Source organism: Strongyloides ratti, assembly GCF_001040885.1.
Source record: "Strongyloides ratti genome assembly S_ratti_ED321, chromosome : 1".
NCBI classification, from domain to species: Eukaryota; Metazoa; Nematoda; class Chromadorea; order Rhabditida; family Strongyloididae; genus Strongyloides; species Strongyloides ratti.
In genome coordinates this window covers 9,380,536-9,394,251 of record NC_037307.1, presented here as the reverse complement: position 1 = coordinate 9,394,251, position 13,716 = coordinate 9,380,536, and the positions used below count along the sequence as shown (strand labels likewise).

Sequence of the window (13,716 nt, the reverse complement as noted above, 5' to 3'; positions counted from 1 at the left end):
AATTTAGTTTAACAATTTTTTTTTAACTTTCTTATTTTTTGCGTTCTCGGAACCATTTCTATATATATGATGAAATGTTTTTGAAAATTAATTTTGTTTTTTTTTTGTAATCTGTGCGTTTATTTCTCCTAGAAAAGGTTTCTAAAATTTTTAAAAATAAAAAAAATGTTAACCAACTCCAATTTTGCCTATACAAATTTATTTAGGATTTAAAGATAATCTTAAAATTATTTAATATCTCCAGTTGATTTTTTGTTTTTTCTTCTTCCCATTGGAGGACCATTTTTTGGTGTTTGAAATAAAGGTAATGATTGTTCAGCTGTTGCAGTATAAGGTGGTGGTGGTTCTACAACTATAACATTTGTTGGTGGTTGAATTATTTGCATACCTGATGAAGGTATTGTTCCTACAGGAGGTGGTTTAGGAGGATGTTGTCCACCTGAAGATGTAATACGTTCTCTATTTGAAGATATATTTGGATTGGATGGTGGTTGTGGTGGTGGTGAAATTAATGGAGGTGCTGATGGATTAGGTGGATTTCTGGGTACAGAAATTCCTCTTGAATTTCCAACTGCTGTTTCAACAGAAGGTCCACCTGTTCTTTGCTTTTTTTGACGTTTTTGCCTATTTGCTGGTGCCACAACAGGCCTTTGATTTTGATTATTACTTCGTTGTTGATTATTAGAAGAAGTTGGTTGTACTGAATATGCACCATTTGTAGGTCCTCGTCTTCTTCTAACAAGTGTTCCTGGATGCCTAAGTGTATCATAGAAAGACTGAGCAGGTAATTTATTGGGATTCGTTGAAGGTGTATGAACAGCACAACATTTAACAAATAAAGCCATAAATATTAATAAAACAAAACCTGAACCGATACAAAAATACCAATGTTCAATTACCCATTGTCTAATAGTTTTAATTGTTTGTTTATTAAAAACAAGATTTCTTAATCTTGCTAATGGTCCATTAGAATCAACAGAACGACATTTTCTAAATATATCACAATATCCTCTATAATTATTACATGGTGAACCTGGATGCAAAAGAAGACCATTTAAACCTTCTCTACCTTTTTGTCCAAACTTTCCATTACTAAATTCATCAAGATCCATTGTACTTATACATTTTCCATTTTTTTCACATGCCAAATGACATAATGTATCTGGTGGTCCTTCAGTTAAGAAACAATCTTTTAATCCAACATAAGCACAAATACTTCCATTACAATTTCCATTTTGGCATACTTTAGTTGAATCTTGACATGGTGAACCATTTGGTTTATTAAGACTATCAGGACATGAAGCTGAAAAACCATCACAAAATTGTTTATATTGACAATCATTTTCTTCTCTACAAATTCTTTTCTCTGAACTTAATACAAAATCACAATTTTTAGCCTCACAACATTGTCCCTCTGATGGTGAACATCTAACACCTGGTTTTCTTTTACATGCTCCAATACCTTGAATTACACCATTTACCTCATGAGGTGTACAACATTTATCAGCCATCATAAGACATTCTGTATCAGAAAAACCACAATCACATTCTTCACCAGGTTCTTTTATTTGATTACCACAAAAAGCAGAAGTACGTTCCTGAAAACAATTTCTTTTTCCATTTAACATAAAAGTAGAATGATGAAAATGTGAATTTGGTGGTTGTCTTAGGACTTCAAAAAGAACATTTGATATATTTTGTATAGAACATTTAGAAAATCGATCATTATTCTTTTTATCACCTGATGTTGCAGAGGCAAACATTAAAAAATTACCATCTGGTAATCCAGGTTGACATTCAATAGGAAAATCATGAGGTGATCCAAAATTATGCCCAATTTCATGAGCTAATGTTAATTGTGATACTCTTTCTGGAACTCTGTTACCATAATTAACAAGTGTAACAATACCAGTATTTAAACTTCTATATACCCAACCTCTTGATCCTTCATTATACCTTTGATATGTTTGACATATACCACCAGCTGTTATAGCACTAGGTGAAGCAACCCATGCAAGACCAAGAGTTCCACCAATAAAATCTCTATATGTTAAGGCATATGCTAAACAAAATGCAGAATGATTTTTTTTAGAATTTAAATTTAAAAAATTTGATACATCAACATTTTCTTCACAAAATGGATTATCTGATCCTTTAACCGGTTGCCCATTTTCACAGGTATCTGGTGAATAAATAGATGTTCGTTGAATAACAAAATTTAAACCTTTTATTCCATTAAAATTTGTTCTTTCATATATTTGATTAACAGCTTTTATATGATTGTAAAATAAATCAATTATTATTTCACGTGTTCTAATATGATCTCTATTTCCTTCTTTATAAAAAAAATGTTCATATAATTTATGATCAGCTTGAAGATAAATACTACATGTTCTAACTCTATATAATTTTTCATTATTAATTTCATCTTGTTCAATAAAATTTAAATTACGTTTTGGTCTTCTAAGACGATGTTTAGTTTTATTATTCATCATAAAATATGAAAATGTATCATGAGAAGGTATTACAATTGAATATGGAATTTCTTCATCATCATCTTCAATAGTATTTTGTTGATATGATGATGGAATATCTTCAAGAATAATACTTTCTTGAATTTTTTTCATTTCTTTAGCAATTTCATCATCAATACCACATGAATGAGAATAAATACCATTATCAGAGGTATCTCTTATCATTCTTTCTTTTCTAATATTATTATTAATATTTTCATCATTATAAATAATGGAATGATATGTCTTTGGTAGATTATTTTTAGAAAAATATTTATTAACATTTTCTATTGTATATGTCTTTCCATCTGTTGCATGAATTTGCCCATTAAAAATACCATCAAAAATTGATCCATATACATGAGAATGTGGATCATCTTTTAAATATCCTTCATATAAAAAATTTTTTGGTTTTCTAATTTCATAATCTGGATTTCCATTAATATCAATGATATGATCTTGAGAAAATACTCCTGTAAATTCATTAATAGGACTTAATAATAAGTGAAACCGCCTAAATACATAATAATAATAAATAATATTTAATTTAAAAATATTTAAAAATACCTTTTATATGCTGTAAATTTTAATTCAATAAACCCGTTACCATTATTATTATATTGTTTCCCACTTCCTTTATCTTCCCATCTATTATATAAGGGCTTATAATTCAAGGTTTCATAGTAATCAAGAAATTTATTTAATCCATTTATAGTAGATAAAAAATTTAATAACAATAAAAATGAAAGAATAAATATATACCTGGTCCTTCTGATATTGCAGAAAATTGATGGTAAAGAAAAAGAAGATTGGGAAACATTCATCTCACAAACTTATATCTTTTAAATGTCTTTTCCAATATATTGTCATTTAACTTTATAATAATACTCTAAAAAGAAATAAGTTATGTATAAAAAAAAAAAATATGAAGCTATATGTTTGTCAATAAAATGACGAGTAAAACTTTGTAAAAATAAAATATAGTTAATTTATATCTTTTGTCACTATTAAATAAAAAAAAAGAAGGTATTTTAAATTTAATCAATGAATGGTAAAATATATTTTCTAAAATAAAAATAATAATATCGTGATATAAAATAGGATGTAAAAAAAAATAATTAAACATAAGTATAACAAGGCAACTGTACTAAATTAAAAATGTAAAAACCATTATTAAAAATGGGTAGGGAAAAATTCTGGAGACCATAATTACTAATAAAATTGGTAGACATATATTAAAATAAAATAAATCTATTCTATCTTTATATGTTAATAGATGTATATATATATATATATATATTCCAAACAAAAAGTCAGTTTTTCTTCATCATCTCATCTTCAATTGGGGATCGGTTATGTTTTGTGTTAAATTATAATATTATATTATATATATTTACAATATTAATGTTATTGAAGGACAGGAAAAGAAAATATTTATTAGGTGTGGATGTTATAGGAAAAAAAAAAATTAAGAAAGTTATTGGGACATGGTTAAAAGAAATATAAAGTATTAAAGGTAGTAATGTGTCTTATTTATTTATTTAATGGAATCAAAAAAGTGAAAAATAGTCAATTAAATAAATTATTTTGGATAAATTTTTAAGAAATACTATATTTATTTATTTACTTTTTAAAATAAAGATTAGTGGAATAAAATATTTAATAAATATATCATAAAATTTAATTGGGAAAATTTTTTTTTCTTTTTTATAATATTATATTTATCGTTAGTTGAAAAATATTATAAAATAATAATGATTTACAATGACCTCTAATGTCCACCTCATGTTATATGGAGAATTAAATAAAAGAAAATAATATACAAAATGAGGATAGACATAAATAATTGTGGTTTATATATATATATAATATAATATAAAAGTTTTATTATGATATAATTACATTAAAACGTTTTGAATGGTTAATGTTGAAAAATATATCATAGGTACATTTTTAAAAAAAAAAGACTTAAAGTGGATTTTGTGATCATTTGATTTAAATACAATTGAGGTATATATAATATTAGTAGGATGAAGGTTAAGAGCATTGTCATTTATCTTATGATAATAAAAATATGTTTTAACAAATCTAATATACATATATTTTAAAATGATTTTAACGGTAGTTTGTAAGATATTTTGTTTGCTAAATATTTAAATAAAGACAATAATTTAGAGTTTCATTGAGTTTATTGACCATTGTAAAAATAAATAATGATCATTCAGGAAATTATATGTTATAATGTAAAACTCTTTAAAAAGTGGGAAATTAACAATGAATAAAGGTAGGTAGTGAGAAAATTAAATAAATTAAAAGTAAGATATATTGTAGATTGATAAGAGAATAATATAAATTTTTTTCCGATGACATATATATTATATTTATATATTGTTTTATTTCTCAATGTTAATTAATTATATAAAATACAATATAAAAAAAAAAGAAATTAAATAATTTTTTTTTTTAATATTTATAAAATAATTAAAAAAAAAAAGTAATAATACAAGAATAAAAGTTAGTATAAATAAATAGAATATTAAATATAGATATAAAAAAACATAAATCATATTCTTAAGATTGGTATATTGTACATTGAAATAATTTTATGAATGCTTGGACGAAAATAATGGAATAGGCGTTTAACCTTAACAGAAGCGAAAATCAATATATATATATATCCAACACTCTAAATACACTTTTTTTGGAATGGCACTAATGACAACACTTATAAAATGTTGAAGAAGTACTAAGAAAATTATGTACTAAAAGTTAACACGGCAGATGGTTATGTGAAATCAAAAGTTTTAATCTTGTTTGTTACAAATTATTATGATAACTTAACTTTATATCTTTAAGCTGTATCTTAAATTTAAAAGTATACTTTATAAGTTATGCTTTAAAAAGTAGTCAAAACCATCAATCATTAAAAAGAATAAAGGAATTATGATTAAAAAAAAAATAATAAAATGAATTGTAAATATTGCACTTCAAAAGAATAATTAAAAAAAAAAAGTTGAAAATTTAAAATATGGTTGAATAAGTAATATATGATTTCCTCAATAGAAATATTTTGGGGTACCAGTTATAAGAAGAGCAAGGTCACTTTCTGATGGCATGTTTAAAAAGGAGGCAAAAAAAAAAATTTTCTAACTTAAACTTTTTATTAAACACTTCCTAGGGTGGCGTGTTGTTAGCTAAAAACTTTTTAGATACATTTATTTAGACAAGATGAATTAATAATTGTTAAATAAACGTATAGGCAAAATACATTGTGACCTTGATGATTGACTTTGTATTAACTGTCAGCTTAAATATTTTCTATTTTATTTTAAAAACATGAGGATGGTATTTTTATTGTAAGCAATAAAAATATCATTCAATAATTTAAGTATAATTTAGTATTATCTAATGAATAAGAGTAATACTATCAATATACATATTTTCTACAATAAAACTTAATGAAAGTTTTGTTAAAAACTTGTTTACCAAAAGATGAAAGCTTCAATGGTTATAAAGTGAAACAAAAATTTTATTTCCTTCTAAAAATATTTGTTTACGCCTACCAAAGCGGAACCAAAAAATTTTTCTTTAATATCTTCTTTTTTTTTAAATTTTATAATAATTTTATATTAAAAAATTATTACAAAGTCCTTTATAATTTCTAGAAAAATTGTTATTTAATAGAGTACTTCCGTATTATAAAAATTTATAAAAAGAATTTTGTGCTTTGAGTTACAATAATAATATAAAGTGATTAATATTTATTTTTTTAAATATTGATGAATACTAATGACTAATGGTCAGTAAACTAGAAAAAAGATAATATCATTTTTTTTGGTTAACATCATTATTGACATTGGTTAACTATGAGTCATTTTTATATTAATTTATAAGAATATTCTATTTCATTTTTAAATATCACGATTCTAGAAGTAACAATAGATTTAAAATTATATAAAAGCAATATAGATAAAAATTTTTCTAGTAAAATAAAAATCAATTTTATTATGAAAAATAAAAACATGTATAAATAGAATCAATGGATAAAATAGATAATATCTATTATGGGTGCAACCAAACTCCAAATCAAACAATACATGAAATATTCGTATTTTATTCTAAACAACAAATAGCACTTTACTTTTTTAGTGAGAAAATAATGATAAACATAAATAAATCATTGGAGAAAAAAATGTAGCCGATTTATAGATAATACATTTTATTTATAAAAACTACCTTTATTTATACATATAAATATTTTATTATACAAAAATCTCTTAATCAAGTAAATCAAAGAAGTAGTTATTAAAATTTATGATCATTATTAATGATAATTAGTAGGGGAACCATGTGAGGTTACATCGCCATTTTATTATTTTATAAACTACTATTTCTTGGTGTATATATATGTATATAGTGTTCCAGACATATGACCAGGTAAATAACAATTAGAATATTTATTTGTTTCCCTTAATTTTTTTTTAAAATTGCTACATTTTTCTAAAGATTGTTACTTAATTATGCTTTCATTTTTTTATATTTTTAATTAATATAAAATTTACTAAAGAAAAATTTGTATTTTGACAAAAAAAATTTAATTAGTTTCCTTTTTTTATTTCAAAATACTAATTAATTTTCATCTTACAATAGAAAAAAAAAGATATATTTTGGACAAAACAAATTTATAGAAAAAGTTCTTTTTCTAGTAACTAATTAATTATGTGCAAATTGTTTTTTTGCATGTTTTTGATCTATTATATCTACGAAATATGACTCAAAAAAAAGTAAAAAACAAAAAATAGTAGAATTGTTATTTTAATTAGAAAACTTTGAAATAATAGTTTAACAATATAGAATATTTATACAGTACCAGAGACTTGTAGCATAATCATATTCACATATAGTTCTTGGGAAAACTTATAATTATGGTTTTTAATTTTTTTGACATTATTCTAGAATGCCATTTGAAAAAAACTCTTTGACATTTTTTGAAAAATAATTTCAAATTGTTTCTGATACTAGTATGAAAAATAACATATTTAAAAAAAATATTAAATTTTTTAAGAACAATTATGATTATCTAAAATAAATAGTAACAAATTATTTTTGAATAAAGATATAAGTAAATGTCAATAGTGTCTTAATTAAATATGAATAAAAATAATTAAAAAATAAATTTTTAAAGCATTTAGATTATCCAGAAACTTATTTTTTGTTGTTTTTGAAGTATCATAGAAAGTTTATGTATACAATGAATAAAAGAAAATTATAAAAACCACACTTAAAAAGATTTTTTTTCAATTTAAATCAATTTTAATCGAGAAAATTAATACTTTGATACTTATTATTGTATTTGAAGATATTTTAATAGCAATGATAATAAATGGTAAGTTCTTGAAATATGTAAAAGAATATCATAAACTTGTTTTTTTGAGTAATTGATATTTATATTAATTTCAATAACAATTATAAATAGTTTTGAAGTATTGTGTAATGTGGAAGTGTTTCAAATTTAATATATGAAGATATAATATTATTAACAATAAGTTTTTAACTTTATTTAGTAGAACATTCAGGAAGAATAATTTTAAATGATCAATTTACTGACCACCATGTATTGTTTGTAAAAATTTTTTTAAAGTTAAATAATTTAAATGTAAAAATATTTTCTTCATAATTAAACTTATTACTTTGCACTTTTAATTCTACATTTAGTTCCGGGTTAAATAATATTGTAGAAAAAATATATCTTCAAAAGTAAAAATCATTAAAAAAATAGTACTCAAATAATTTTATAACAGTGAACGTTATCATTTTCATAATAAATTGATATAAAATTTTGAAACTAAAAACTTTTTTATGTGTTTTATAGAATATTGGTATCAAACTATTATTGTATATAATTTATTTTTTAATATAATTATCAATAATTTTGAGTTAATCAGTAGTTTACGATATTTAAAAAAAGTTGAAAAAATACTGGTAATTATCACTGATATCATAAAAATTTAAAATATTATTTAACTTTTATTTAATATTCTTAATCATTCTAAAAGAATTTTTATAAAAGTTGTTTTTAAATTTATTTTTAATTTTAAAAAAAGAATAACTAATTTAATATTATAAAAGATTTACAAAATGTTGTAGTTTTTTTTTTCCATTGATATATATTTATACTTTTAGATATCTTTAACAGCTTCTTTAATTTCATTCATAACCATGCTATCATTAGGAGCATCAGTAAAAATACTTCCTACAAAGACATGAGTTCCCCATTTCATGTGACTGATAACATAACAACATCCCAAATCTTCAATTTTAAATCCCATATCGCGATATCTTTCATCTGTTTCAAAGAAGCAAGTATTTGTAAATGATCCAAAATATGGTCTACCAGAACTTGGTTCAATAAAATCAGCCCAAAAACCAGCTTTATGGAAAATTGAGCAAATATCTTTTGCACTATTAATAAAACTTTCACAAAGAGCATCACGTTCAGTCTCCATGTCACGATTCCATGCAGTCATATCATTTTCAGTTTTTTGAGAAATGTTGATAACACTAACATCAACACCTGCAAAATGTCTATCAACAAAAATTCTGTGTAAATCTTTTTTCAATAATTTAGGGCATTCATTAAATGTTAATTCAACATCTCTCTTATCGTGTTGAAGTAATTCAATAAATTTTGGACCATTATTAGTAACATCTCTGGTAACTTGAAAAGAAAAATCTTTAAGAACAGTCTCAAGATCACTGCGAATTGGTTCCTTGGCAAAAGTTGTTGTTTTTGGTTTTGGTTCTTCTGGATGCATATTTAGAAGGGTTGTCTTAACGTCACCAAGTAATGGATACTCGTATTCAGGTCCAAGTAATGCATTTTTTTTTTCTACAAGTAAAACAATTATTATATTATCTCAGTAATATTTATTTTAATGATAAGATAAAATAATAAAAACTTACTATCTATAGGTTTTTCATAAAAGAATGTAACGTTTCCTGATATATTAATGGCTGTAGAATAAGCTTTATTTGAACATTGACGAAGATTTTTACAAACCTAAAAATTTTATATTTTAAAATTTTTATTATAATATACTTACAATATTTGTTCTTGAAGACAACGCCATACTTTTTCACTGGGATTAGTTTTTGATGTACTCTATAATAGAAAAATTGTTACAGAAATATAGTTTATCAAATAAAGATTAAATTTTTTTTTTTTGAAATCATAATATTATCGATAATTATAAAAACATATTATCAGAGATAAATGTTAAAATATTACTATAGACAATCAGAACAATTAACGCTGATGTAAAAAATTTCTTTAGCTATAGGTGATAAGAGAAAGTTTAAAATGGCAAAATGAAGTATCACGTGCCTAATTTATATGATAAAGTTAAATATTAAGACAAGAAAAAATTGTACTATACATCTTTGTGACTGATTATGGTTTAAATAAGTCGCGGCCGATATGATGTATTTTGTGCTTTAATTGTATCATAAAAACCAAATATTATTTAAATATATTTAAAATAATTGTAATATCTTAGTAGTATATATATATTTTTTTTACGTCAAATATTGTGATTCTAAATTTTAAAAAATAAAATAGATATATTTATAAATAAGAAGAAAATTATTGGGGATGAAAAAAAATAAAATAACGTTCAATTATTTTAATCAATGATTTCTTATAACCTTATACCACCACTCAATAGTATTTTCATAATGGAAGATGATACAAAAATATTCATTTTTAATAAAAAATAAATAATATATAAACAAATAAATGTTTGATCTCCTGATTTTGTCATAAATATAATATTATTTTGTAAAAAAAAGATAAATTAAATAATTAGTTTTATAAGAAAATATTTTGTTTATCATTTTATTAAGTTGATTAAAACAACTTTAAAGAAATAACATAAAAATATTAATTTTGTTTTCTTGTACTAAATATAGTACAACAAATTATAGTGTAGAAATATGACTTTGTTATTTGATGGTAAGTATCACAAAATTTGTATTTATTAATTTTGTTAAGAGAACATTTTTCTAGAATGATCCACAAATTTTCTGATTTTATTTCCAGAAAATCTATGTTAGATATTTGAGATTGTATTTTAAATAACAAATGTAATTACATACTATATTTTTGACAATATAAACATTTTAGAAAATTCATGTACTAGTAATAAATTATTTATAAAAATTAGGAAAAATTGGTAACATAGTTAAAAATAAGTTTTTGTAATTTTTATTCTTAAAATAGAAACATATAAATAATAAAAATGTGTCATCAAGGAGAAGAATCTGTTTAATATAAAAATAAGGTTCATTGAACATTCAAAATGTCTTTTATTAATACACCCACAGGTGATCACTGATCATTGTTACGAAAATCTTATTATTTTATGTTTTCATACAATGTTAGTAATAAGTATATGATTAATGAAAGTATCCAAAAATGCATTTGATGAAGTATAATAGAATATTAAAACAAATAAAAAAAAATTTTAAAATGAAAAAAAATATGTTTTTTGAAGTGTTATAATCTAATATTATTTTTTAAAATTAAAATTATAGTATTAAAAAAAATGTTAGTGTTTTTATATTGATCAAAAAAAATTCTATCTAAAAGTTTTTTAATTAAAATGTTGAAGTGCATATAAAATATTTATTAATAACAAATAAATAATTTTGTTGTGAATATAAAACTTTTTTTTAAATTGATAAAATAATTAAATTTGAAGTAGACTATGTATTTTTAATGTTTTACTTATCAAAATTAAAAAAAATAAGTTTTATTTTACTTTATTTAAAATTACAAATAAAAAAAATATTATTTTTTTTTATAAAGTTATTGTAGTACACTTATAATTTGAATGTTTATTTTTAAATAAGATTAAATTTTATAGAATAATTAAGACATATTGTGATTTTTCTTTTTTTTAAAAAAAATTATATTTAATTATTAAAACCAATAAAATTTTTGATAACAGCAAATGTACTTACTTAGTAGTAGATGTTGATTGTTTATAACTAGAACAAGACAACAGGCACATGATTTCTTTTCTTATTTCACTAAAAAAAAAATTAATTATAATAAAAAAACTTCAACTAACGAAATAAGTAAAGTAATAATAAAAGTATTAATACAAATGTTAATTCTATAAACATTATTAACTGTAAGTTGAGAGTATCTTGAAGAAGGTAATATATTTTTACCATACATCCACAAAAATTCAAGTACTATATAGAAAAAAAAATTAAATATTGCTTGTAGTAGAAATTTGACATCAGACCAATAAAATATTCTTTTATTTGTTTTACCTAATTTTCTCATTTTGAAAATTTTAACAATAATTGAGATATAAATTAAAAATGAAAATGATAAAAATATTATTGTAAATTTATTTTCAAAATCAACAGCAAAACTATAACCATTGTAATTATTTTTAAATTCATATCCCAAATAGTAAAAACTATAATTCAATTGAAAATGGTCCAATGAATAAAAAATAGAAACTATTCCACCCCAGATAAAACAAACAATATTACCATACTTAAAAAATTTTTTTCTATTAATACAAATAAAAAATTTTTGCCTATAAAATAAATCAAATGCATTTATTGTTAAAAGAAATATTAAAGATATTATTGTAAAAACCATTGCTTGATTAATGGCACCAAGTATCATGTCAGGTATTTTAGGATATAATTTATTAAGAATTGTATATATTGAATTAATTACAAAAATGATTTGTTGTATCAATAAACAAATTCCCATACTCATTTGTATTTGATAAGAAGTGTTTTTTAAAAGTTCACGTTTTTTTAAAAATAGCTTAAAAAAATATTAGATAAATTTAAAAAAAAAAATCATACATATATTGTAAGTAATTGAGTAAATATTGAAGTAATACTCATAATAAGTATAAATGTAGAAACATATTTATTAACTTGAATATCATCACTTGTTAATAATATATTCATATCCAATAATTGTAAAACATCATTTTTACTAGTCATAATAATAAACTTATTATAGATATTTGTTTTTTAAATAATTTCTCAATATAATATTTATAAATTTCTTAACATTTATATATAGTATAATACATGTATTATATTAAAAAAATATATATTATTAAGTTATTCATTTATTTTAAAATAATTACAACATGGTAAGTTCATAAATTTTATCTTTTATTTATGGATAATTAATGTTATTTAAATAATAGTACAAAAAAAAATATTTTAGTAAAAAGATAATTAACAATTGTATAAATTGTTATACAGTATATTAATATTAAATTTAAATAATATGTTTAAAAAATCTTCTTTATTTAATTTATGTTTTTTTTCAAATTAAAAATAAAAAATCTTAAAAACATTTTGACTTCCAACAATAGTAATTTTATGACGATTTTTACATAAAAATAAATATTTCATTTCTTTTCTTATTTCACTAAAAATAATATATCTTTTTTTTTTAAATGATTAATTACCTTATCATTATAATTATTAATAAAATATTACTTGAATTATTTATAATATATAAAATATTAATAACTATGTCTGAGTATCTTGATTTTGGTAAAAAATATTCACCATACTCCCATGTAATTTCAACTACAACATAAAAAATAAAATTTGAAATTGTTTGAATTAAAAATTTAACATCAGACCAATAAAAAGATTTTTTTTGTGATACATTATAACTTATCTTTCTTAATTTATAAATTTTAAAAACAATAGATAAATATACCAAAAAGGATATCGTTAAAAATGAGATAACAAATTTATTTTCAATTTCAGAACCAATTTCATAATTGCTATAATCACGTCGATACTCAAAACCTAATGTTTTAATTGAAAAAGTTAGTGAAAAATTTGGTATCATATAAAAAAATGTCACAAATATTCCCCAAATATAACATAAATAAAGACAATACTTGAAAAGATTATTTCTATTAATATGTGAAAAAAATTTTCTATCGTAAAATACATCAAATGCATTAAATGTTAATAGACTTATAAATGGTATAATTGTTAAAAGACAACCCTGAATAATACCACCTATTATTATATCCATAATATAAGGTAATTTTTTATTGACTATACCACAGATGGATGTTATCACAGAAATTATTTGTTGAATAAGTATAGATACACAAATATTCATCTGAATTTT

General features: G+C 21.6%; 3 protein-coding genes across 3 annotated transcripts; all 3 read right to left on the bottom strand.

Annotated features, from left to right (window-relative positions):
- Window positions 1-227: 227 nt before the first annotated feature.
- SRAE_1000290600 (Kuzbanian) lies at window positions 228-3,337 on the bottom strand (the record flags this gene model as incomplete). The annotated part of the gene is made up of 4 exons (XM_024650037.1): window positions 228-346; window positions 389-3,027; window positions 3,081-3,161; window positions 3,276-3,337. 4 exons carry the CDS (start codon window positions 3,335-3,337, stop codon window positions 228-230), a joined length of 2,901 nt encoding a protein of 966 aa, XP_024503854.1.
- Window positions 3,338-8,692: 5,355 nt separating this feature from the next.
- On the bottom strand, window positions 8,693-9,643 carry SRAE_1000290500 (Methylmalonic aciduria and homocystinuria type D protein, mitochondrial; the record flags this gene model as incomplete). The annotated part of the gene is made up of 3 exons (XM_024650036.1): window positions 8,693-9,402; window positions 9,477-9,573; window positions 9,617-9,643. 3 exons carry the CDS (start codon window positions 9,641-9,643, stop codon window positions 8,693-8,695), a joined length of 834 nt encoding a protein of 277 aa, XP_024503853.1.
- Window positions 9,644-11,530: 1,887 nt separating this feature from the next.
- Window positions 11,531-12,551, bottom strand: SRAE_1000290400 (Hypothetical protein; the record flags this gene model as incomplete). Its single annotated transcript, XM_024650035.1, has 4 exons — window positions 11,531-11,603; window positions 11,645-11,771; window positions 12,312-12,366; window positions 12,408-12,551. 4 exons carry the CDS (start codon window positions 12,549-12,551, stop codon window positions 11,531-11,533), a joined length of 399 nt encoding a protein of 132 aa, XP_024503852.1.
- Between the last annotated feature and the right edge of the window lie 1,165 nt (window positions 12,552-13,716).